Source organism: Pituophis catenifer, unplaced genomic scaffold (genome assembly GCF_029215685.1).
Source record: "Pituophis catenifer annectens isolate HBS135680 unplaced genomic scaffold, rPitCat1.0.hap2 SCAF_2, whole genome shotgun sequence".
Lineage (NCBI taxonomy): Eukaryota > Metazoa > Chordata > Lepidosauria > Squamata > Colubridae > Pituophis > Pituophis catenifer.
Genome location: NW_027256882.1, coordinates 184,266,465 through 184,293,915, shown reverse-complemented (window position 1 = coordinate 184,293,915; position 27,451 = coordinate 184,266,465). Strand labels below are relative to the sequence as shown.

General features: G+C 41.6%; 1 protein-coding gene across 6 annotated transcripts in view; it reads right to left on the bottom strand.

Moving 5' to 3' along the window:
- Positions 1-6,967: 6,967 nt before the first annotated feature.
- The window catches only part of SLC44A2 (solute carrier family 44 member 2 (CTL2 blood group)), a 123,759-nt gene continuing 103,275 nt past the window's right edge, over positions 6,968-27,451 (bottom strand). For 2 of the 6 annotated variants that reach the window (XM_070938302.1, XM_070938306.1), the window contains 2 exons: positions 19,496-19,580; positions 7,912-9,571 (listed from right to left, as the gene is read on the bottom strand). In XM_070938302.1, coding sequence (XP_070794403.1) covers positions 9,450-9,571; positions 19,496-19,580 — 207 coding nt within the window. In that variant the 3' untranslated portion in view covers positions 7,912-9,449. Of the gene's footprint in view, positions 9,572-19,495; positions 19,581-27,451 lie in introns of all 6 variants that reach the window. The other 4 variants (XM_070938303.1, XM_070938307.1, XM_070938305.1 and 1 more) reach the window with 4 other exon arrangements.

Below are 27,451 nucleotides of genomic sequence, written 5' to 3'. Positions count from 1 at the left end.
AAGCTGGTTATTAAGACCAGCTGCCTGCAATTACTGCAGGGTTCGAATCTCGCCAAGGCTCAAGGTTGACTCAGCCTTCCATCCTTTCTAAGGTAGGTAAATTGAGGACCCAGTTGTGGGGGCAATAAACTGACTTTGTATAAATATACAAAAGGATGAAGGCTATTGCTGAGCACATTGTAAGCCGCCCTGAGTCTTCGGAGAAGGGCGGCATATAAATCAAATTAAAAAAAAAAAGATGTTTTGAAACAGCACAGCAATCTAGGGCTGGAAGGGATCTCGGAGGTCATCTAGTCCAACCCCCTGCTGCAGGAGGAAACCTTACATTGTCTGGATTATTTTGGTGCCGCTAACAGAGAGGAAAATTGCCAGAAAGGAGAAAGCATTTACTAGGATAAGGCTGCCATGCAGAGGAAGGCAGAGATTGTCCTTGACATTTGAGCCCAACATTTTGGCTGCTAAGCAAGAGTGTTGTTAAGTAAGTTTCACCACATTTTATTCAATCCATGACCTCTCCTGGTTCTAACCGTTATGTGCAAGCTAGGGAAGAACATCTGAAGGTGTGTGTAATGTTCTAATGTACAGAATTTATAGTTAAATGTGTGGCAGAAAGTGGACTCTGGGTGTGTTTTTCCAAATGTAGTAAGTGAGGTTGAATGTGTATAGTTTTAGAAGAGCTGTGTGTGTGTGTGTACATACACATACAGTATATATAGTAGAATGTATCTTTTTGTGTGCCTATACACATTCTATACTATGTAATATGTATGTACACATATGCAGTGGTGGGATTCTGCCGGTTCTAGGGGGTTCGGCTGAACCCTTTGTTAAATTGCTGGCTCACCCCGCCCCTTGCCCCGCCCGTCCGCACCACTATTTATTGCCAATAAATAGTGGTGGGCGAGGGGCGGGCGAGCCAGCAATTTAACAAATGGTTCGGTGTTTTTGTGTAATTTTATTGGCCCGCGGAGCTTCAGCATAGGCTAATTAGCCCCCGACTCTCAGCTGATTTGCTCTCAGCTGTTTTGCTCAGGGCTCTGCTGCTTGCTTGCAAAGAGTGCAGATTTTTTCCCCCCTATCTATGCTGAAAAACGAAACTGAAAGTAAAAGCCTGCTTTACTGTTGCTGCAACGTTGGAAAATTAGGCAGGCAGATTTCTTTTCTTTTTCTTCACCAAAAAAGGTAATTTTCCCTAAAGAGGTAGTTCCTCTTTAAGGAAAAAGAGGAGAGTTCAAGATTTTAAAACACAAAAGAAAAAAAGCTCTATTTAAATAGAGAATTGTAATAATTGAGATACTATTAATTGTATATTGTGTTGAAAGCAGAAATGGTTAAATTGTGGTTTGGAGGAATATATGGGGGAAATTATTTGGTTTATTATTATTGGCAAATATAATTAATTGATTTGTAAGAAATTGGATTGCATGGAAATAATTGGAATATTCATGTTCATATTGATTAATATACAAAAAAGATAGTTATATAACTAATTGATTTATATTAAAATGTTGAATTTATATTAAACAACTGTAATATTACATTATTAACCAATGTGAGGATGGATATAAAAATAGATGACAATGAGAAGGGGTATAATATAGAATAGAAGGGAAAAATTGAATTTGATTAAGATTAGAGATGAGGATGAAGGGTAATATTGTTTTTTTAAAAAAAATAGATAAGGAATAAATATGGCAAAAAGGAAATATAGAAATTGTAAATTTAATTGAAATGACTAAACATTGTTTAAATTTGTGAACTGGCCAAATACTCTGTTCAAAGAAAATACATTGTATGTTTGTATGTGTGTTTCTAATTACTGCTATTTATTCATATTTATTCTCTTTTATTCTTTAAAGTTTAACTTAATATCTTAATATCTTTATATTTGTTTGGGGTTGCCTTTCTTCCATTTCATCTTTTTTACTGTACAGCAATCTTTCTCCTCAAACCTACCACCTCTCTCTTTTCTTTCTTTCTTACTTTCTCTTCCCCCCTCTTCTTCTCCCCCTCTTCCTCCCTCTCTTACCCTCACTCTTACTCTAATTTCCCTTCCCTTCCTCCCTTCTCTTCCTTCCCTGTCTCTCCTTCTTTCTTCCATCTCTCTTCTCCTTCCTTCATCCCTCTCTATTGCTGTATCCTTTTGTGCATATGGATTACTCAGAGGGCTGAAAGTTATTTTTGACCGGTCCTCGCACTTTTGACCAGTCCTCGCACTTACGACTGTACTCACATTTTATGTTTTGCGCCCTATCTTGTCACCATGGTGAAGAAGTAGTGGTGAAATGACTGACACGGTTGTTAAGAACGCCACAATGGGCATAAATGTGAGGATGGTCATAAGTGCGAGGACCAGTCAGAAATGACTTTTTTCAGCCCTCTGAGTAGTTCCTATGCACATAGCCATGCCCACCCGGTCACATGACCATCAAGCCACACCCCCAACTAAGCCACGCCCACAGAACCGGTTGTTAAAATTATTGAATCCCACCACTGCACGTATGGCATAGGATTAATGGATGTTAATTTTGGATGTTCAGTAAATGAACAGGGAAATTGTATCTTGTTGAGGCCTTTGAGGCGAGGAGAGGCCAGGCATCCTATTCCTGGGCCATTTTTTTCCCTCCCCCGTCCCCAGAAGCACGGTGATGGCCAAAAATGAGGTGCGTGAAGGCCTCCCAGGATCTCTGCGTGGCCTGTTTTTCCCTCCCCCATCCCCAGAAGCACTCTGTTGGCCTTATCTTCCAGTTAAAGTCCACAGGGCTTGCTAAATTAAGTCCTGCGCTCAGCCGAAGGGTGGGGGCTGGCAGGGGGGTGGGCGGGACAGCCTCTGGGTCCCCCATGGGCCGGATTAATGGCTTGGGTGGGCTGTATGCGGCCCATGGACCATAGTTTGAGAACCCCTGTTTTAGTCCAACTACCTGCTCAAGCAGGAGACCTTGTACCATTTCAGAGAAGTGGCTGTCCAGTCTCTTTTTAAAAGCCTCCAGTGATGGAGCACCCACAACCTCTGAAGGCTAGCTGTTCCACTGATTAATTGTTCTGTAGGAAATTTCTTCTTAGTTCTAGGTTATTTCTCTCCTTGATTAATTTTCATCGTTTGTCTTTCCTTCAGGTGCTTTGAAAAATAGGTTGACCCCCTCTTCTTTGTGGCAGCTCCTCAAATATTGGAATGTTATATCATGTCACCCATAGTTCTTTTCACTTGACTAGCCATACCCAATTCCTGCAACTGTTCTTCATGTTTTAGCCTCCAGACTCTTAATCGTTTTTGTACTTTTGTACCCCTCTGTACTTTTTCCAGTCTCAACATCTCTTTTTTATGTGGTGACCAAAACTGGATGCAGTATTGTTATAAAATTGAGTTCAAGTAGCTCAAAGTGTAGTTTTTCGATAGTTCTTTTATTTTTGTGTTATTTGGACAAAAAGCAAAGCAAGTGTGCAATTAAGCTTGATTAGTTTTTATATTTGTACATATACTTGTCTAATTTCAAAGTTATCTTACTACAATAAATTATGCCACAAGGCTGTTCAGGTTACTGTGCCCAACAAGCCTATTCAAACTAGGCTACTCATTCACACAATACTCACACTCTTAACACAGGTGATCAGGCTGCTTTAAGAGTGGGTTGGAACATCCCTTGCTCCAAGAAGAGTTGTTCCGAACTTCAGGGTCTGGGTTCATTCCAGTCTTCTCTTTATACCCAATGTGTTTATTCAGAATCCATGTGTATGGTACAACTTGCCCCATCTACATCAGGAACTTTATATCCTCATTATTTGTTCAAAGACTCCAGTACATTCCTTACGCCACTAATGTTCTACCTGGTATCACCAACAATAAATCATTCATACATGCATCAGAATCTTTCCTTATTGGTAGTACACACATTCCAGCAATGTGAGTTTCCCAGTGAGTTCATGAAAAGGCTAGCTATGATTGTATTGCAGACCCTCTATATTCATAACTTATATTTGTGATATATTCATAACATATAAAATATGTAACAGTATTCCATGTGTGCTCTTACTAGTAAAACAGTACTAGTACTTGATGTGATCTTGATTTTATCCCTCTTATTGCAATCTAGGATTGTTTTATTTGGCTTGCTGCCATACACTGCTGACTCATATTTAAGTGTTTGTCCATGAGGACTCCAAGATCCCTCTCACAGTTACAGCTAATGAGCCAGGTTTCACCTAATCTGTATCTATATATTTGGTTTTTCTTGCCTAAGTGTAAGACATTTTCTGCACATTGAAAATCATTTTGTTGGATTGGCCCGAGTGTTCAAGTCTATCGAGATCCATCTGGATCTTGGGTGCATTGTCTGGGGTGTTGGGTATTGCAGCCAGTTTAAATGTCATCTGCAAATTTGATGAGTTCCCTCTCCTATTCCCTCATCTAATTTTTTTATGAATGTATTGAAGAGTACTGGGCCTAAAATGGAACCTTGAGGTACCCCACTGTATCCTTCCTTCCATGTAGATGTAGTTCCATTGAGGAATACAGGCAGCCAGTTATAAATCCATCTGCTGGTGATGCTATCTATCCCACATTTTTCTAACATACCAAGAAGTAGGTTGTGGTCTTCTTTATCAAAGTAGACAATCAAGGGTTAAGGGTGACATGATAGCTGTCTTCCAGTACTTGAGTGGCTGCCACAGAGAGGAGGGGATGATCCTTCAAAGCACCAGAGGGCAGGACAAGAGCGTGGAAGTGGTAGGATGGCTGTGTCGTGCTGTCTGAATCTCACCTTTTCATGAAACATACCACTCAAGGTACTTTTGCCTGGGCTCCTCCCCACTGGGAGCCACCTTTCCTGGTTTGCAGAAGTGCTCTCGGCCCCAACGGGGAAGCTCCGAATGCACGGCTCGCTTGGGCTCCTCCCTGCTGGGAGCGGGCTTTGGCAGCTGCAGGGGAAGGGCAAGAGCAGGGGGGAGTATGTGCGTCCGGGATGCCCCATTTTGGGCTTTCGGCCTGGGAAGGAGCCCAGACAAGCTGTGTGTTCAGAGCTTCCCTGGCGGGCCGAGAGCATGGCCATCAGCCAGGGAACGGTGGCTTCCAGCAGGAAGGAGCCCAGGCAAGCCGTGCGTTCAGACCTTTCCCGGCAGGGCCGAGCACGCAGCATCAGCCAGGGAATGGCGGCTCCCAGTGGGAAGGAGCCCAGGCAAGCCGTGCATTCGGAACTTCCCCCAGTGGGGCCGAGAGTACAGCCATCAGCCAGGGAACGGTGGCTCCCAGTGAGGAGACCAGGCCATGGGGTCATCTGTGCAGGCAGCCCAGCACCACCACCCTGCCCTCACTGGCTGCTGGTCCAGACCGCCTGGGGCCGTGCAAGAAGTCCACACAGGCAGGCAGGCAGGCATGGAAGCCCCGGCTTACTGTGCTCTGCTCCCTTAGGAGCGACCACCAGGATCCCCCCTCCACGTCTTTTGGCACGTGCATCTGTTGCTGGTTTTTGCATACGCGCCAGAAACCAGACCAGCTGGCTGGTGCGCATGTGCACTCTGGAAACAGGAAGATCATCTTCCTGAAGCATGCATGTGCAATGGGTGGCTGCTCTTCCAGTTTCTGGCCTGCTGGTGCACATGAAACCCAGCTGGCCGGCACACCGGAACCCGGAAGAGCAACGGGCGACAGGTCCGCATGCCTGGACAAATGGCTCTGTGTGCCACTTCCTGCACATGTGCCATAGGTTTGCCATCATGGCATTAGATGATACCCAAAAGATAAACACTTTTTGTTAACATCAATAAGCTGACTAGTTAACAGGTCAAAATAATTAGTAACGTTTCTCATACTAAATCATTCTTGAACTCCAGGTTCATGCAGTGGCTGCGAATAGGCTGCATAAATCCAGATTGCTATGTTACAGTCAAGAAATGAATTCAGGTATTATCTAGAGCAGGTGGGTTCAATCTGAGGTCCAGAGGCTGCATGTGGCCTTGGACAGCTAGTAGTGTGGCCCTATAAGATAATAAATATAAAAAAGCAAGTTCGTTATTTATTTATTATTGACTATATTATATATTTTATATCCTGCCCGAAACAATTCCTCTTCACTAAATGTAGCCAGGCAAGCCAAATATTAGGACAATCATGATCTCGATGCTGCTTCATTGATATGTACACTGTCTTCTCAGAGGAGAGCAGGAGAAATAAAACTGGATAGATGCCCAGACTTTATGAGCATCACATTAGCACATATTCTGCACAGTACTTAACTCCAAATATACAGTATCACCATCTGCTGTCTGTGTTTATGTGCATTAATGAGCTTTAATATGATTTCCATTATTGGGATTTGATTAGACCTACCAGGTATTTCATCCAAAAACTAGTCTGTGCCAATCTCATCCTCTATTATATTATGAAATGCTTGTATAGGAGTCACAGAGAATACAGTCAGAAGAATGGTATCACAAGAATATCACTTAGTTCTTGAACATCTCTGTGCAGAGATGTTTAGCTTTAATAAATAGCTTTAATAAATCCAACAATAGTATACAATATTCCCTAACAGTTCTTTAAAAGAAAGCTAGTTCCTTGGTGTACTAATGGCACCTAGATCTCATATCACAACTGGCTAACAATAAGGAGAGTTTTGTGGGAGTTTTTATGAAGTTTGCTAATGTGTTTATTTTACCCAAAGATTATTGTATGTTTGAGTTCCTGAAGTGACAATTATGCCACTTATCTGATACACCTTGCCAATTTTGCAAGAAATACATAATAGGTTTCAGTTAAAAGAAAGAAATAATTTTGAAAGACAATCTTTACATCTTCCACAATCTTAAAGTTAGAAGACTAGATTTAGGGACAGAAAGAAGAGACAAACTTTTTAATGGCAATTTGCAGGAATCTATATTCATTATAGTACTGTGTGTAATTAAAAAAGGATGCTAAACAAATTTACAAAACAAAATGTTTAATATTTCATATTTTCTGTGAAGAGTACAGCAATAAAGGAAATAAAATATAAAAAAGCAAAAATTAAGCTAAATTTACTTGGGCAACTCAAAAAAATATGGCTTTTTAGAAGAAATTTCAAAGTAAATTGCTGAGTATATAGTACATAATTTTGAATCTTTTCTATTATTATGGCTTCTTTCTTGTCATGTATTGATTTATTTCATATTTCATGTTATTGTTTTACATGATTCTGACCATTTTCATTAAAAATATAAAGCTATTGTCAAACTTTCCTTCCCAGTTTTAACAATCTTTTCCTAGGATATACTTTTCTTGCCTGGATTTACTATTTATTAATTGTGCTTGGTGTCATTATTAAATTGTCTTGGGGATGTGCAGTGGCAGTGAAATAAATTTTAGAAAATAGATTTTCCCATAAACATTAATATATAATATCCTGGGATCATTGAGACCTTTAAAGTGACCTTTTTAAGTGATCAATTATTGATTACATGAAATAAATGCCATTACAAGAAAAAAAACTTTAATAACTAAACTGGATCAAATGCAGCTTCATTGGATCACTTATACCTAGCACTGTCTGTACAATTTACTCTACCTGTATTAGCAAGCAAGAATTGCTGACCCAATGTTTAAACAGTCCAGGTCCAATAGGGTGGATGGTTTTCTTAACTGGTCTCAATCTTAACAGATCTCAGTCTGATTTATTATGGTGTATTCCTAAACTACAGCTATGTAGCTACCTGTGGCTAATTTATCACTTTAAAAGGCAAAAGAAACAAAAACCTCTACACTCAAAAACCAAAGGATACAAGAAGAGAAGTTTCTAATTTTGCCAAGTTCTAGTTATATGGCACAGCTAGGGGTAGCAGATATTGTAATCTCACAGAAGCTGCTCTATCTTGACAAAAGTCAAGTTGGTACATTTTTATTCTGCCTCATGGAAAGACCAGGCTTGCCAAATCATGTGTCTGTCTCTTTATTAGTCTTCTTCAGGAGTTTTCTCAGGTTAGATGACATGAAGTAAGGCTTCTCAGTAGAGCCATCATTACGCTCCAGGTCTTCCACTGCAAAGAAACACAAATCCCCCCCAAGCAAAGGAATGTGAAAACATCTTTTCGGGACTAGCACAAGGGACTAGTACTACATAGGAGTAATCCTGGTTTATGGAAACTAAGGGAAACCTGACCAGTCGAGATTAGATCTCACCATGAGCAGATAAGTACATATGACAGATATTCATAATTAGACTGAAAATTATTCTGATTTGAGAATTTTTCTCTTCTGGTATTCAACAAAAAGGATGTTAGAGTTTTCCACCCAAAAAGATCTGCTTAGGGATTTTTTAAAACCTTGTCTTAAAGTAAGCGGATAAATCTTGCCATTCTCAAAGATTCCAGGCACATACATGAAATTTGTCATCTTTTTTTCTCCCATGGGATACAAAGAAATTGGATAATAGAAACTGTTATTAGCAAAGCAAAAATGGAGTTATTTTCCTATTCACTATTCACATTTGAAAATTATTATTCTTTTCTGAAATTAAACTTCCCTAAATAAAAATTTCCTACTCATAAGTAGGAAAACACCAAGTGTTACAGGTGAAATATGCAAATAGCAGATAAGAATCTGGCTTTTTTATCTTTCATTATTTAGAGCAGTTTTTCTAAAACAGCCTTTAGAACAATTGTGTTCATCTTTTATGCCTTTTGTTGATTGCATCCCTATATAATGCACGGAAACGACAGAAAAAGCCTCTCAAAGAACTTCCTACCTGGAGGGGTTTGCTACTAGAGTTTTAGGCAGCAACAGAGCACTTGTACTGAAGCAAGAGATTTCTAAAGAGCTGAAACTAATCTGAAATAGTGCTCATCCTGGTTATCTTCATCCCACTATTTACTTCTGTTTGTATACACCTACAATTGCAGTTATATACTAATTCAAAATCTGTTCAACCAATAGAAGATATACAAGTAAGCAAACCTTTGTCAAAGCATTTTCATTTATTTCCAAGCAGCTGCTTTCTTAAGCCTCAAAATATTGCTATTCTGGACTATTTTTCATATGGATAGTTGCACAGGGAATACCCCTGTATTTGGATATTTGGAAAGGTCCAATATTTGAACACATTTTTATTGTAATGGAAATTGTTAATATACTGCTATTGATATTAATTTTACTTCATATTAAATTGTTCTGGTGTTATTCTTTGTGCACTTGATAGGATATCTGTGCCAAAAGCAACCATACACAACAGCACAATCATACTGAGGCATTTTTTTCAACTTTAAACACATTCACCCTCCAATTTCAAGTCCTTTTTGGTATTGGAAAATCTCCTGGACAGAAACAGATTACAGTATATACCATCAATAGTGACTTGTTTGATGCAAGTCAAGAGCACCCATCATTTCTCAAAATATCAAAATTTGCCCATGAAGGTAGAGCATCTGCACACAGAAGGCTTGCAGTGGGACACCTGCATACATCTTTCACATTTGGTGCATTGTCCCTATTCTTGACTCTCAGCACTTTTGGAAGATTTTAGGCTTCCCTTCAGGAGGATTTCACTCAAGGCAGAGGACATGTAATAAGGCCGCTCAGGAGTTCCATCGTTCCTTTCCAGATCTTCGCCTTTTGGAATCCCAAACAAGACAGAGAAAGCATCCATAAAAGAATGAACAAGAGAAGCAAAGCAAAGCAAAAAATAAACAAGGCAAAGAGATACAAAGCAAAAGAGGAGAGAAAAAAGGAAATGTTGAAGTTAATTGCAATTAAGATTCCTCCACCAAGAAAAGAACAAGATAGCTTAGACAGTCGCCTAGTTCTATGCTATATTATAGCACAATCTTGCAAGTATAGCAGAAGGGAATTGCTGTAAATTAATGGATGTGGAAAGGATGAAAAGTTACTGGTTGCAAAATCACAAAAGAAATTAGCTTTTCATCATGCTACAATAAAACTAAAACTACACTACAATAGGAAAAAGGCTGCTTTAAAATTGAATATACATTCTAACCAATGAAGATGCATCCACTTCACATTAATTTGCTATTTCGGGTGGCTAGTGGCTTTGAGACCAATACCATCCAGCAATTTCTTGTGATCTTCTAAAAGCTTATAATCAATTAATTGACAAGCAAAACAGCAAGCAAATACTATGTTTCTGATCCTGTTCCTGGATTGATAACAAATTAATTCAAGATGGAATATTTTCACAAATTTTGAGTTAATTTAAAAGACAGTTTTTTTCTCTTTAGGGTTCGCTCAAAAAGAAAACATTTGTAGAACAACAAAAATATATGCAGTGTTTAATTTTTAAAAACTGCAAAAATATATCATCATCATCTTTTAACGACCCCATAATCCCTTGTGGGCTGAGTCTGAGCAACTGAATGAAGCTAGCAGAGTGTTTAATGGCCCTTCCTGTCGCCAATGTGGAGTTTTGTTCTCATTGTGCCCAGAGAGAGAAATGCCTTCCTCTACCTAGGATCAAACCCACAGCCTCCTGATAGTGAGGCAGGAGCTTCACTTCTAGGCCATTGCACCACTCCCAACATTGCAAAAATATGTGCAGTGTTTAATTTTTAAAACTTACAGATACAAAACCACTGTGTTATTTTATAACTTGGTTTGCTTGTACAACAAACTAAACTAAAAAGTATGATTTATGCAGACAATATTTGTTGTATTGAATTAAGTATTTTTAAATTTTGCTATAAGGAGTTGCTGAAATATAATGAATAGTACTTGTATTTACTTTATAGTAATTTCTATCCCTTGAAAAAGTTCTACAGAAAAGGATTAAGTCCATTACTTCTAGGCAGTGGTGGGCTCCAAATTTTTTAACAACCGGTTCTCTGCCCTAATGACAAGCTGGGGGGGGGCAAAAAGAAAAAAGAGTCAAGGCTCAGGATACAGGTTTGGCTACAGGAAACTGATAATCATTCTCATTTTCCAAATCTGAATCACTATCACTAACAGCAATTTCCAGTTCTTTATTTATGATCATTTTGAATCTTAAAATTTATCTATACTGAGGCAAACATCTCTACCATTTTACATATCGTGTTTCCCTGAAAATAAGACCCGGTCTTATTTTCTTTTGACCTTCGAAATAAGCACTGGGGCTTATTTCGGGGCTCTCTTAATTTTTTTTGCCCTACCCTTCAGGGCAGCTAAGTGTCCTAAAGAAGCCAAAAATAGCGCTTTGGCTCCGGCCTCTCCTGCCACAAAAGGCATTGCTGGCGTTCTCTGAGCATGCTTGAGGCCAGCGAGCAGGCGTGGTTGGAGCCACAGCTGCAGCTTCTTCCTGCTTTAGCTTTGCCCTCAGTCATGAGTGGGTGGTTCATGGCAAAATGGTGACTGAATTCACTTGTGAAGTATTCCTAAAGCCTCAGTAAGAGGGGATGGTCACTTATTATTTTTTATTATTCATATTTTTATGCCGCCCACTCTCCGAGGACTCTGGGCGGCTTACACCAAAGACAGTATACTAAATAGCATATTATCCCCAACAATCTGGGTCCTCATTTTACCCACCTCGGAAGGATGGAAGGCTGAGTCAACCTTGAGCCAGTGAGATTTGATCCGCTGATCTGCTGAACTAGCAGTCAGCTGAAGTAGCTGCAGTACTGCACCCTAACCACTGCGCCACCTCGGCTCTTTACTTGGATAGTAGGCTGAGAAAGTGGGGTTAATATGCGAGGTGTTGGTATGGGTTGAGCTTGGCATTTCACCTACCTGCCTTTTGTGAACTTTTGGCTGCACGCAAGGAAAGCAGAGACACTGGCTTGTTTCTCTTCCCCAAACGCTGCCAGAAATGGGTCTTCGCGAGGCTTGTTGTGCCAGGGAAGCCTCTCATGGCAGGATGCTACAAGGCTTGTATTGTTGCATGCATGCAGTGGCACCATTGGAATGAGCCTTGTGGCATCCTGCTGCAAGCAGCTGCACCAGTGTGATGAACCTGACAGTGGTGGTACTGTTTGCATATGCAATGCCATGAGCCTTGCATCATCCTGCTGCAAGGGGTTGTACCAGCGCGAAGAGCCTCACACCAGCACCCGCTCCTGACTGAAGCCAAAGCTAAAGCAGATAGAAGTGGACACTCACGTCCTGGTGTGAGTGGCTGTGAGCAGCTGCAGAAGATGTTGGGCAGCGGCGTGACAGGTGTTGGGGTGTGGAAGGCCTGGCTGTGGCATTCCTAAGGTAAGTGGGTGTGGGGCACTTTGGGCAGCCCCTCCCCACTCCCCCAGCTTGATTTTTAAGCCTGTGCCTCACCCCATCCCATACAACCAGACGATAGGCAGGGCTTAGCTAGGGCTTACTTTTGGGGGAGGACTTATTTTAGGTGCAGGTGTGAAAATCAGGCTAGGGCTTGTTTTCAGGGTAGGTCATATTTTGGGGGAAACAAGGCACTAGTTTACTTTATTTCTTTAATGTATTTCCAAACAGATTTTTTTTCCACATCTTAAATCATTTTATGTTATTTGAAATGAAAATATTACAAACATTTATAATCCTTCTTTCTATTAAAAAGAAACCATGGAGGAAAAAAAGTTACATTTTTCTAGGCTTGAAAAAGCTAAATTTGACCCACTCATATTAAAAACTTAGTATTATTTTTATACTTTTAGTCAATCTGTAAATTACTCCTTATTCCAGAACTGCCAGATATAAAATATGGAGATGAAAACTAAGCTACAGATACCCAAAAGTTTTCCTTAGCAAAAGGTCAAGAGAAAACTTATGTTCGGGAACTTCCCCTAAGATGGTAGGGGGAAGGGCTGTCTTAATGCATGGACCTGATGGGCCTCACAGGCATAGGGGTCCCATACCAACACCAATTTTGTTGGAATATGCCAATAAAATAAATATATGTTTAATTTTATCGACCATTTACATTTTTATTCCTGTGAATAGTTGTTGTTGGGGACCCAGTACACTGCTTTGCCCAGGTCCCATAATGCTGTTAAGACGGCCCTGTGGTAGGGCAATCTTTTTCTCTGCCCACGATCAGCTGATTTTTCTGTCAAAACTGCTTCTTTGGTGGGGCTGCTTCCTGGATTTGAATAGGTGTACCTAGGAATGACCCAAGAAGAATTTTGGATGATCGTGGACCCATCTGTGAAGACATAAAGACTAAAGTTCCTGTAGGAGCAGCCAGAAAATCAAGCCTCTAGCTCTTCCTCTCAGCTGATTGATTTTTTTAAGCACGTCTGGATTTTAACTGCACTCTTTGAAGTTTCTATTTTACTTTGTTTTTTTACTTTAAAAAGTTAACTGAACGGTCGAATATTGATTTAGTCTAACTGCTTGCTGGATTTTATATGATTATTTTTGTATCTTTCCTTTGTTCTACTCTGCTGCTCTGAATAACTTTTGCTTTCTCCGTAAAGAAATTGTGGGAATTTCAACAGAATTGATGAGTGATAAATTAGCTTTTAAAAGAAGATTGATAGAGATTGGGAAATGGGCATACTATATTCAACTGGAAAACAATTTCAGCTGGACTTTTTCGGAAAGATAGATTGATTTTGGAGAATGGATTTACTATATTCAATAAGACAACAATTGATAACATGTTATTCACAAGCAAACCAAGATATTACCAAACCAAGATAACTACCATGGTAATTTCGGATAGATAAGTTGTGGTTAACTTTCTACAAGTTAAATACAATATTAGATTGTTTACAGAGGGTTTTGAAACTTTGATTTTGCTGTTGCTCCACATGTTGACCATTTTATTATTAATATAATAGATAGATGACAGGTAAAATAAGTTGCAAATAGAGTTAGACATTTAAAAATTTTCGGCCTGTTTCACAAGGGAGTGGGAAACTAACATTGTTGCAATATAATTATCAGTATTCAACTAGGGGGGATAATATACATATGTGCGTATTTGTGTGTGTGTATATGTATATATGTATGTGTATATGTTTTGTATTTTTATGTACATTTTAATGTTCTGTTTATTTTTTTATTGAAAAAAATGGAGTCTATATTTTAATTTTGTGAATAAAAATAAAAAAGTTGAGCAAAAAACGAGAAAGCTTATGTTCTGTTTTTGCCAGAATTAAAATTTCTGCTTTAAGCAGTTATTTTTGGTTAGAAACAATAAAAGATGGGATTCTTAAATGCAAGTCTTAATTATTTTTCTCAATGTAGCCTTTAATTATGTAACCAACTATATTGTGGCTGGATTCACATATTATATAAACTCACTTAGTGAAAGAAAATTGTTGGGTTCACATAATATACTATGCTTAGGCAAAAAAAAGAGTAGTATTATGACTTAAAGTAGATTGTTTTCCCACCATATGAAGGTGACAACTAAAACCACCCCTCCCAAATTTAGCCTAATATGTTGTGCAAATGCAGCTAATATATCACTCTTGCTCTCCTTATTTCTTTTGCCTCCATGAGAAGAGCGGCCCTGCTGTTTATATCAAGACATTATTCTGATCAGAGTTCTAATAGCAGCAAGACAGTTGTCTTTCGGAAGCCAAAATACAGAACCCAGCAACAACATTCTTCTTCTGTTTTAGGTACTCAGCAGGGATGGGTTCTAAATTTTTTTACTACCTGTTCTGTGGGTGTGGCTTATTTTGTGGGCATGGTTTGATGGTCATGTGACAATTCTTTAGGATTTAGCAGAGGTACTGGTCTACCAGGCTTTTAACTGCTTGCAGAGCTGTACCGGTCTACCCATTTGTTTTTGGAGGCACCAGTCTACTCTCATTTGTTTTTGGAGGCACTGGTCTACCACCACACTGCCTTTCAACATTGATCAGCTGTAGGGCGGCCCTTTGAAGCCCCACAGCAAAAGTTTAAACAGTTTTTTCCCTTCTACCGATTAGCTGGGACTCGGGAGGCAGCAAATAGATTGGGGGTGGGGCCAAATAAAAGGTAAGAATAATGTGGGGGGCGGGAGGGCCCAGCTCCCGAACAAAGAGAACCGGTTCGGTGACGTCATATCGTCACCGCTACCGGCTCGGCCAAACAGGGCCAAACCGGGAGGAACCCACCACTGGTACTCAGTAATAGTTACGTAACAACTATATAGCTATATTCAGCTATAAGAGCAAACAACTAATGAGAGACATCTTTTTAAGGAAAGCTGTCAGTTACTGTTAGTTACTATCAGCACTGTCACTTTCATGTTAATTTTGTACTATGTAAAGTACACCTATGTAGGATCACCTTATGTTGATCCTACTCCTCCAAGTCCATGATTCAGCTGTTCAGTCTTAGTCGTATCTTTTTCTAAATGAAGACTGATCTCGTAACATTCTGCATGATTCTTCACTGCAGAAAATGTTTTACATCTTCTCTCAAGCTGTCATATTCTTATTTATGCTTTTTATTATCTGTGTTATTCTATGGCTCTTTTCCCTCACAGAACGAAACATGTATTCTTAGTTTGTTAAAGCAGAAAAGTTTGAAAAGATCCAGCCACAACTAACTTTTTATACTGTAATTCACTTTTCAAATGCTTTTAGATTAATGCTATTAATTAAGTGGTTGCAATTGTGTCTTAATAAGTAACCAAAATGGGAATACTACAAAATTTTCTAAAATACAAATGTACAAGTGGGGAGGGCAGGTAGGACTCTACAGATATGAGGCAAGATAACCTACTCAGGAGGAGAAATTCAAAAAATCAAACCTAGAAGAAGGCAAAATACTTTGGTATTACGGCCAAGAAAACTGTATGTAAATGGCCAAAATATTATAATAAATCTGGATGCTGAATGTTAATTCCAAGGTTGGAAGGCCCTTCCCTAGTTACTGAAGTTACTGGAGAAAACACTGAATTTTTGTGAATGGATCTGAAAGTGACAACACAACAAAATTAAGGAATAAGCAAATCACTAATGATGCTGGCACTGAAAGTAGAGTTCCTTGTTTCACGCATAGAATTGGAATATGGAACAGGACAAACATAAACTAAAGAAAATTTGAAACCATCACAAAGCAGAATAAATATTGAATGGTATATTTTAGAACCTAGACTGAAACTAAAGTCTAGACCTTAGGATGAGCCAATTTAAATAACTCATGGCTAAGTATGTGCTCAGCTATAACTCAGCAAAAGATAAACTCATACCTTCAGAATTAATGAATATCAAGTGAATATGTATAACTGTATGCACCTACTACAGATGAAATGGAGGAAAATAATGAGGAATTCCATGACAAAATTGCAAAAAGTGGTAAATACAACATCAAACAAAAATGTAAACCTACAAAAGTGAACCAATATAAAATGAATAATTGAGATAATAAAAGAATATAAGAGTTATTTTGCTCCCTTTATTTTTTAAAAAAGGGCTTAATTGTGTAGAACAGTCCTTTTTGGTTACACAGACCAGTGGTGGCATGTGGCAGCAGGGAATGGTTTTGTGTGCTCATCCTAATCCCACACATGCACAAATAAAGATTTGTGCACTTGCCACTTGTGCAACCCGGTTCCCAATGGGCCACAGCCTGGTAGTCGTCTGCTGCCCAGGTGCTGGGGACCTCTGGTGTAGATTATGTATATGTTAAATCTAATGAGTGTTCAGGAACATTTATTACTGTTCTAAGGCAGCTGAGGGACTTTTGCAATGAAGGAGTCCAAATTTGGTTTTTGTTTTAAGACCAAATTCAGAAATAGGGAGGTGAAAATAAAGAAAGGCTTGAGAAAGATGCATATTGTACTCAGTTATACAGCAAATATATTAGCAGAATAGCAAGACTAAAAGAGATGACAGTTGGAATACTGTCATATTGAAATTCAGGTAGTCCTTTGATTACCACTTGTTCAGTGACCATTCAAAGTTGGCACTGAACAAGGGGACTTACAACCAGTCCATGAAGTTGCAGCCACTGCAGCATCCCTACAATCATATGAATGTGATTCAGGCACTTGTCAACCATGACAGTTGCAGCATCCCAGAGTTACATATTAACCATTTGTGACCTTTCCTACCATTTTCTCACAAGCAAAGTCAATAGACACTAAACTGGAGAAAAAGTGAGGAAATGAATCCTCAGGAAGAAGGCAATAACAAACTTAAGACAAAATCGTGAAAGAATCTTCTAAGACAAGAAAGAAGCACAGCAACTTCTTGTACAGTACATTTCAGTGCAAATGTAAAAAATGGACACTAAGAAAAAGTTTGAATTATGGATTTGGTGAATGATTTTAAGAAGAATCAAATAAGACTGAGGTGATAAAGAACAAGCAGAAGTTTACCTTACTTTGGACATATGATATAAAAAGGTGACAGATTGGGAAAATTACTGTGCTTGATGGGTGTAGGAGACAACAAATGTAGGATGCATGGGCAATGTCAAAGAGATTATAGGATCAATTTTGGAAGTATTACTAGAGGCACTTCATGGTTATGAATATTGTTCAGGAAGTCACTAGAAACCAAGCCCAAGATGATACTACCTAATTAATTGAAAAAGCTGAGATTCCTCCAGCTAGCTTATCCAGTTAATAAAAACTATCATCACCATTAATCTGAATGTCCTATTACATTTCTCAAATGTTCTTTTATCTCATAAAAAAGAACATAAAAACATTTCTCTCTTTCTTCAATTTTTCCTTTTTGATTTATAAGTACTGAGTCCATCAATTCTGGAGAACAATGGTAACTGCTTTTACAATTGAAACATCTGATACAATAAGGAAACATTTAGTGCAGTTCTCTGGAATATTCAATGCCTGGCTCTAAAGGACCTAGTTTATGGATTGTGGACTTAGATCTGCTGCCAGCCAGGAAAATGATGATAGCAGCCATGATAGCATTTCTAATTAAAAACAGAGACCATAAATCTCTCACCTTTCAAGTCTGGTATCTGGGCTAAGTGTCATATCCTGCCTTACTGGAGGAATGCTCATCTAGAAAAACACTGGATTAGCAACTCTGCTTTATAACCAAAGACTTCCTAGCAGATCAATAGCAAGGGAAAGAAAGAGTGTTAGTATGACTAACGTTCAATATAATTCACCCTATACTATAAATGACTAATTTGTTATCTTCTGTCCCTGCCATTTCAACAAAATATAGAATAGTCTCTAATATAAAGAGACTCTTGTCAGTTTCAGAAGTAAAAAATTGCCTTCTCATGTTTGCTGATGAATATAGCTATGAAATTTTGCATCTTTTAAATAACAGACGAGAAATGTAGAAGCAGAATTATGGGCAGAAGCTAAGAGTCCATTTTTTTATTGCTATGCTGTTTCCCTTTAGTGACACTGTTAAGCCTGTTTTTATGTTTATAAAATGATTAACATTATATACATATTCTATATCTTTTGCATCTGGCCACTCTAATATCCCTGAGTCAGAGAAATTCCTATCTGATAGGAATGATGACATGGAAACACAGTAAACCTTACTTTGAAGTACAAGACGTCTTTAGTTAACTATTGTCATTGTAACTGGGAATTCCATCACTAAATGATGTAGTTATAAAGTGCAATGTCATATGACTGCACTAACTTACAATGACAATTCTGGCAAACCAAGTGGCTATTTTTAGGTGTGACATTACATGAACCCCATTTGTAGCCTACTGTTGACTTTCCCCCTTGATTTTGCTTATTGGAAGCCAGCAGTGAAAGCCACAAATTGTGATCAAGTGACTGTAGGATGCTGCAACTATTGTAATTGCAAGCTGGTAGCCAAGCGCCTGAATTACATTCACCACAGGAATGTTGCAATGACTACAACTACAAGGACCCATTATAACTCTTCAGTGCATCACAACATAGAATAGTTGTGGAATGAGTGGCTGCTGAACAAAGACAACCTTTCTTGTAATATTGCCGTTTGCTTATACTACAACAGACTAATGTGCTATCTTTGGAATAGCACTAGAATGCAGTTTCCTGGCAAAGGGAGGATCAATTTAGTTACGACCATCCCTTTCTGATCTCCAAGTTGCCTAAAAGCATTAACCAGTGCAACCTTTGAGAATTCATTATTTTGTGGATGAAGAAGATATAGGAGAAGGCCCTTGCAATGTATCTCCTAATTTAATGCATTAGCATTAGCATTTAGGCTTATAATATTGCCCCATAGTGCTTTACAGTACTCTCTGCACGATTTACATGGCAGAAGCATTATTTGCATATTGCCCACAGCAATCTGGATCCTCCTTTTACCAACCTTCAAAGGATGGTGTGGTGGCCCAGTGGTTAGAATGCAGTATTGCAGTCTAATTTTGCAGAGTTCAATTTTCACTGCTCAGCTTTCTATCCTTCTGAAGTCAGTAAAATGAGATCCCAGATTGTTAGGGGCAATATGCTGACTCTGTAAACCTCTTAGAGAGGGCTGTAAATCACTATGAAGTGGTATATAAATCTAAGTGCTATGCTGCTAGTGCTATGGAAGGCTGAGACAACCTGGAGCCTCATCAGGATTGAATTCCAGGCTTAATGCTACAGTAACTGGGGAGTAGCTTTGGAGTCAATAAAGAACCATCTACTTTTGGATAAAGCATAAGTATAGCAACAGTTGCTGGCACCGTTTAGCAGTTTAACAAGATACTTACAGAAGCAAAGGAAAAGTGTGTCCACACACATGGCATATACACTGAAAAATCCATGTGCAATGAGGTAGGAACCCACAATCACTGTCTAGAGAGAGGGGGGGGGAGAGAGAGAGAGAGAGAGAGAGAGAGAGAGAGAGAGAGAGAGAGAGAGAGAGTCATCTCAGTGTGATATCATATCTATGACAATAACAATAATGTTGTCAAGCTTCGTTGTTATCTCCAAATAAATGAATTTCCAAACGCCCAATCTTTGAGGAAATTTTTCTCTTTATTGTCTAAATTGATGATAATCAACTTTATATGTCCATCCCTGGTGACCTATGTGATGCTGTTGCTGTGTCTGGGGGCTATTGGGACCTGGTTGGGGTACTCTAGGCTTTGGCTGAACCCTGGCAAGCAATAGCACTAGCACTTAAACTTATATACTGCTTCACAGTGCTTTACAGCCCTCTCTAAGCAGTTTATAGAGTCAGCATATTGCCCCCAACAATCTGGGTCCTCATTTTACCAACCTTAGAAGGATGGAAGGCTGAGTCAACCTTGAGCCAGTGACAATTGAACTGCCTAACTGCAGGCAGCTGGTAATCAGCAGTATTGCATTCTAACCACTGCACCACCATGGCAAGACCAAATGGCTTTGGTGTATGGATCCCAAAGATCCAGGACTTTGAATCCTTAGTTCTGGATGGGGTGGCACTACTCCAGACAGATCTGGTCCGGAACTTGGTGGTTCATCTGGACTCACGAGTCCTGCACAAAGAACAGGTGGCAGTTGCAGCTAGGAGACCCTTTGTACAACTGTGGGTTGTAGCTTTTCCTCAATCAGGAGTCCCTGTGCTCAGTCATTCAAGCCCTAGTTATCATGTATTTGGACTATTTCAACACACTTTACATTGGGCTACCCTTGAAGAGCATTTGGAAGATAGAGCTGCTACAGAATGAGGCAGTGTGGGCAGCTTTTGGGGGCTCCACTGCTATACTACAAGCTGCACTGGCTACCATTTGCTTGCAGATGCAATTCAAAGTGTTTGTTATCACCTTTAAAGCCCTTCATGGCTCCAGGTTGCTTGAGGAATATCTCATCTCAATGGGATTGGCCCACTCCACCTGTGCTGATAGAGGAGACACACTGAAGGCCCCATTAGCCAGGGAATTGCAGCTGGCAGGATTTAGGAGAAGAGCCTTCTCTGCTGCTGCTCCTGCCCTTTGGAATATCTTGTCCCAGGGAGTGAAGTGAGCTCCCACCCTTTTGACCTTCCATAAGAAATTGAAGACCTGACTCAATCAGCTGGCTTGGTGTTCCAATGGGGGAGCATCATCTTGGATGTGGTTGATAGATTCATCAACAGATCTCCCGCTCCCGCTCATCCTACTTCTTCCCTCCCCAACTTTTAATTATAGCTGATAATGGGCATTGGTCCTACCTGAATGCCATTTCTAGTAGAGCTGGTAGAGAGCATCCAGAGTGGGTAGTAGCTCTATGTTCTGCATGTAGACTGAGCACGAAATCTTCATTTGCATCTCTGGTCACTCCCTCCTCATCTGGTGATTCCCCAGTTCAGCAAAGGTCAAGCGATGCATAGACTTGTGACCTGTAAAATAGTAGCCCTTCCCTGACTGTAGACCAGACATTAGTAAGGGTGGGGCTGGATACTCTCTACCCGCTCTACTAAAAATGGTGTTCAGGTAGGACCAATGTCCATTTTCCCTAGAGCTGGATCGAGAGCATCCAGAGTAGGACATACCAAAGCTGGCCTGTCTCCTTAACGGGTAGGTAGCGTCTGGTCCTAAGTCTCCCCGGCATCATGGACCCTCTGGAGGACTCTCCTCCCAAAGGCTGCTTCAGCCAAAGCGAAGGTGTTCAACTTATAGTGCCGAATGAATGGTGAGGGGGAGGACCATGTGGCTGCTCAACACACCTCCTCAATGGAGCCCTGCGTTGCCCATGCCACTGTGGTGGCCACACTCCTGGTAGAGTGAGCTGTTATTCGGCCAGGTGTTGGAAGGACCTGAACCTCATATGCCTTAGCTATGCAGGCCCTCAGCCACTGTCCCACCGTTGAAGGAGTGACCTTGTTGCCTAATGTTGATGGTTGGAATGAAACAAATGAGGACTCAGTCCTCCTGAAGGAAGATGTACGCTTGATATAAATACAGAGGGCCCTTCTGACATCCAAGGTATGCCACCTGTGTTCAAGGGCATGCCGTGGTTCTGGGCAGAAGTTTGGTAGGACCAACACTTATGCCCTATGAAACCAGGTGTTAACCTTGGGAATGAAAGAAGGGTCCAGCCTCAGGATGACCCTGTCCTGGTGAAAGATGCATAAGTCCTGTCTGATGGATAGGGCCGCCAGTTCTGAAATCCTCCACACCGAAGTGATGGCAATGAGGAACGCCACTTTATGTGTCAGAAAACACAGTGTGGCCGACCTTAAAGGTTAAAAGGGGATGCCCATAAGAGCTTTCAAAACCTTAGTGAAGTCCCAGGTGGGATACCTGTGAACGACTGGTGGGCACAAATTAGTAGCCTCCCTAAGGAATTTGCGTACTGTGGGATGTCTGGAAAGGGATTCCCGTGTCCCAAGAGACAAAACTGAAGACAATGCTGCAACCTGTCTCTTGATAGTACTGGGTGTCAATCCCCTATCCAACCCATCCTGGAGGAACTCCAGGACCTGAGTCACTGAAGCCACTGATGGATTAATCTGTGACCTGGAGCACCAGGTGCAGAAGGACCTCCAAGTCGCATTCTATATTCTAAATGTGGATTGGCATCTGGAGGCCTGAATAGTTTGGATGACTCTGGGAGAGAAATGTTTGCGCCCCAGGGCCTGCCACTCAACCACCAGGCAGTCAAATGTAGCCACTGGGGCTCCAGGTGGATCAAGGCCCCCTGGCTGAGATGGATCCTGTCGTCTGGAATCCTCCGGGGTCGCTCCATTGATAGGCTCATCAGGTCAGCGAACCATGGTCTCCTGGGCCAATGAGGAGCCAGCAGGATCACCTCCACCAAAAGGTTCACCTTCCTGATGAATGCTGGGACCAGGGGAAGAGGAGGAAAGGCGTAGAGAAGACCCGGAGGCCACGGAATGCGGAGGGCATCTGTCCCTTCCATTCCCTCCGTCTGGTACCTGCTGAAGAAGTGTGGTAGCTGGGAATTCTCTGGGGATGCAAACAGATCCAAGATAGGAGTCCCGTATTGATCTGACAGTAGCTGGAATAGGGAGAGGATGCAGGCACCATTCCGCATGATCCACCGTCACCCTGCTGAGACTGCCTGCCTGCACATTTAGAGCCCCTGAGATGTGCTGTGCCCTCAACGACAGGTGTCGCTCTGTCCAGTGACCCAGCTGACTCGCTTCCACCATGAGGGACCTGGAATGTGTCCCCCCTTGTTGGTTGATGTGCACTTTGGCCGTCGCATTGTCTGTTAGGACTAATACGTGGTGGCCAGAGATGGAGCCCTTGAAGGCCTTGAACGCCAGATGGACCGCTCTGAGCTCCAGCCAATTGATGTTGTGTGACAGGTCCTCCTGAGTCCACCTGCCCTGGGCTAGCAGATTTTGGCTGTGGGGTCCCCAACCAAAGAGGCTGCCGTCTGTCATGATGGTAACTCAGGAAGGTTCCTTGAACAGGCAACTCTTGCAGAGGGATGGTGATGTCCACCACTGGAAGGAATGCCACACGTTTAATGGGAGTCTTACCTTGTCCTGTGAGTTGCTCCTGCCTGATCTTTGGTACAGCAGGAGGAACCATTGCAGCGTCCTGGCATGTAGTCGTGCCCACGGAACTATAGAGATGCACAACATCATTTTGCCGAGGAGCTGTGACAGGAGTGATAGAGGAACTGTTCTCATAGCCATGATGTGCCTGGCTAGTTGTTGAAGATTATCTTGCCTCTCCGGAGATAGGGAGACTTGGCATGTAGCTGTGTCTATCAAGGCTCCCAGATGGAGCAATTTGATCATTGGAGAAAAGTGACTTATCTTGTGGTTTATGGAGAAGCGCCTTCATTGTGGCTCCGCCTGTCTGGCTGAAGGGGACTGGATCAAAGTATTGTCCAGATAGCATTGGACTCTGATTGGGACTGAGTGCAGATGGGCCGCCAGAGCAGCCAACATGTGAAGGCCCTCGGTGCAGATGAGAGGCTGAATGGCATGGCTCTGTACTGATAATGTCTGTCCAAATAGGCGAATTGAAGGAACTGCCTGTGTGCTGGTTTGATCGGAACATGAAGATATGCTTCTGTTAAGTCTATAGAGGTGAGGAAGTCACCCTCGCGCGTGCTGTCCAATATTGACTTGAGAGACTGCATTTTGAATTGTTCGAACTACAAACACTGGTTTAGGTGCTTTAAATCTAAGATTGCCCTGAGCCACCAGAGGGAACTCTGGTGGCTCAGGAGACTAATTAATATCCACTTACATCTGCTGCCTGCAATTACTGCAAGTTCAAATCTCACCAGGCTCAAGGTTGACTCAGCCTTCCATCCTTTCTAAGGTAGGTAAAATGAGGACCCAGATTATGGGGGCAATTAACTGACTTTGTATAAATATACAAAAGTATGAAGGCTATTGCTTAACACATTGTAAGCCACCCTGAGTCTCCGGAGAAGGGCGGCATATAAATCAAATTTAAAAAATAAAAAATAAAATAAAATAAAAACCCTCTGGAATTCTTTTGGATCACAAATAGAATCGAATAGAACCCTTGTCCCTGATGTTCTTGAGGGACAGGTTCGATAGCCTGGATCTCCAGCAAGTGCTGGATCGCTGCCTCCATCAGGCGCCATTTGGCAGCGTCCCTGGAGACAGGGCATCTGAGAAAAAATTTTGGGGGAGCGGAGAGAAATTCCAGCACCAACCCTGATCTCACTGTGGTGAGTACCCATGTGTCTGAGGTTGTGGCCTCCCACTGATGGAAATGGAGGCTGAGCTGGCTACCGATTGGTGGCGCGGTCCTGCAGTCATTTTGCACAGCGGTAAAGGCAACTTCCAGCCTCTCGAAAGGGCCATTTGCCCTGGGGTTGAGATCGACTCCTGAAATTTGACCTGTCCAGATCCCTTTCCTGGTGACTAGGGTACTGTCATTGAAATTGCTGATAGTTGGGTCCCGGGTCCGGGTCCCAAAAGGACTGCCTCCTGTAATAAGGAGAGGGCTGGTGGTCCCCCCATCTGAAAAGGGAAGGCATGGCCTTGCCCTTGGTCTCTAACAGAATAGGTTCCAGAATGTCTCCAAATAATTTGTTGCCTGTAAAGGGAGCCGAAGCCAATTTCCATTTGTTTTTATTGTCGGCCTGCCAGTGCTTAAGCCAAAACAGGTGACAGGTAGTAATTGAAGATATTATGGACCGTGAAGTGAACTTAGCTGCATTCAATGTGGCATCCACTGAAAATTCAGCAGCAACAATTAATTTATTAATATCTTGGTGTATCCTCAGATCTTCCGGTGAAATGCATTCCTGCAGTTGGTGAAGCCAGAGCAGGGAACCCGGTTGAAGAATGAAGCTCAAGTGGCAGCCTTCACCGCCTAGGCAGCCACCTGATGGGACTTATGCAATGATAATTCAGCTTTCTTGTCATTAGGTCTCAGGCAATCCATTGCATCAGTTGGAAGTAGAGCAACCAATGTCAATACTGCCACCGGCTTGTCCACCGTGGGTACTTGTAGAATTTCAGCCAGATCTGGAGCCACATTTTAGAGCTTCTGCTCAGTTTTGGAAGGCAGAAGCCCTGCCTCAGGGTTGTTCCATTGATGTTTGACTACATCTAAAAATAATTTGGGTGATGGAACCACCCCAGCCTCAACTGCTGGCTCAGTAAAGAACACATGACCAGAACCCCCCGGGCTGGGAGCAGGGTCTGGAACAGTTTCAGATTCCAAATTCATAATGGACTTGTCCTTGCGAATCAAGGGTTTAAAATGATCCAATTTGAAAAGGCCTGTGAAGGGGGATGGTTCTGAATCCCTCCCTTCATCCTCAGAAAAGGCCATCATATTCTCCTCCTCAGCTGAGGAGTCTCCGCTTCTGATTGAATGGGCCACAGATGTAAGACTCTGAGGCCCCATCCAAGCCTCTTGAAGTACAGGCTGCAACACTGGAGGCTGCTGGAGTGGAACCCCTGGAGAAGGTTGGTTCCTTTGCTGTAAGCCTATGGCTAAACCTTGGGTTTAGCCATAGGCTTAGGCCTAAGAAATCAGTTGCTGCAAATGATCAGGCACACAGTTTCCTCCTGTAGGCGGATCCCCGCTGCAGTCAGAGTAAATAAAGCAGTGGGTCCTGAAGTGAAATGCAGGTGTGACTCTGCAAAACGTGCTGCAGGCAAACTAGGGTTGCAAATGCAAATCTATCCATAACATCTCCTAAAGTGGGGGAGGACGACTCCCTGGCCCCATCTGGCAACCAGGCACTGCAAGTGGCAGGCTGCAAATGAGCCGGATCATTAATGGGATCCAATGGCTCCACTCCTTGAGGGCGGGAAAATTCCACTCCTCCTCTGGGGAGGTCGCTTTGCTCCTGGCTCTGTTTAGCTTTCTGGAGCTTGGCCAGTTCTTTCTCCAAGGCCTTTTGACGCCTTTTTGCATCTTTTTTGGCTGATTTGGAGCCCCGCTTGCGGCTGCCTGGCTCCTGGTTGTTGTACCCTTAGCTGAAGCTCTCTGGCTGGCGGCGCCATGTTTCTGGACTGGGGAGGAAGTAGGGCAAGCCCTCTTGTCCCCTTTCTGGGCCTGCTGGCTGGTGGAAGGCATGCGTGACGCCATTTACCCCCGCAATGAAGGGAAGCCGGCCCGCGAAGGGCTGAAGCTGCCGCGGCGCCAATCACACTCCCACGTGCTCCTCCCACCTCACCTAGACAAACTGTGCCTAGACAAACTGGGTAGCTACTGATTCCCCCTCCAGGGGGAATGCCTGGGCCCCGACACTAATGGATGCTGGTTTACAAAGGCCCTACCGCTAAACCTGGTTGGCGGGGACCTCGGCAGTGGAAGCTGGAACAAGACTGCTAGCCCAGCTAGCAGCCTAATCGCCAAAGCGATCCTCCAAATAAAAGCAATTGTTTCCAAGCTCACGCTTAGTCCATCAGAATGAAAGGCGAAGCTGTTTGTTCAACCACGTCTGTCTGTGATGAAGACTGAGCTGAACTGGGGAATCACCAGACGAAGAGGGAGTGATCACAGATGCAAATGAAGATCACGTGCTCAGTCTACATGCAGAACATAGAGCCCACTCTGGATGCTCTCGATCCAGCTCTAGGGAGAATTAGGATTTTATAGTATTTTATTGTTATTATTTGTATAGTTTTATTCTTTTTAGCATTATAAACCACCCAGAGATACCTCGTGGTGAGATGGGTGGAAAGCAAATTTAATTAATTAATTAATTAATTAATTAATTGATAGATAGATAGATAGATAGATAGATAGATAGATAGATACATAAATATTGGGTCTGGTGGGAATCAGAACTCTCTTCCAAGCATTTGAGAACTACATGCAAATACACATATTGTTCGTGGATCATTCTAAGTCAAGGTTAGTTTTAATATGGTTGAAGGAACCAGTTAATTGGATTGACACAACAGATTAAACCATGGTTTATAAACTGCAATGGATAAACTCATTAGATTACAAACACCCTATGCCAACCACATTTCAGCTTAGTGCAATGTATTAACTAATTTTCTTCAAAATTTAACTCACAGCTAGTATAAGATAACATGGGTAGCATAAAACCTATATACTTTTTCCTTTGAAATAAGATGGAAATGAAATATAATCAATGATTAATAACAGAATACATATAATACTTCAGTAACGTAGTAGTGACTCTTTCTCAAACCCCCCTCCAGGCAACACAACTATCAAGGCAGACTTCAATGCTATAAAAGTAGATTAAACGAACAGAAAACAGCTGCCAAGCAATACAACTGCAATTGGAGAAAAAAAAATACATCCATA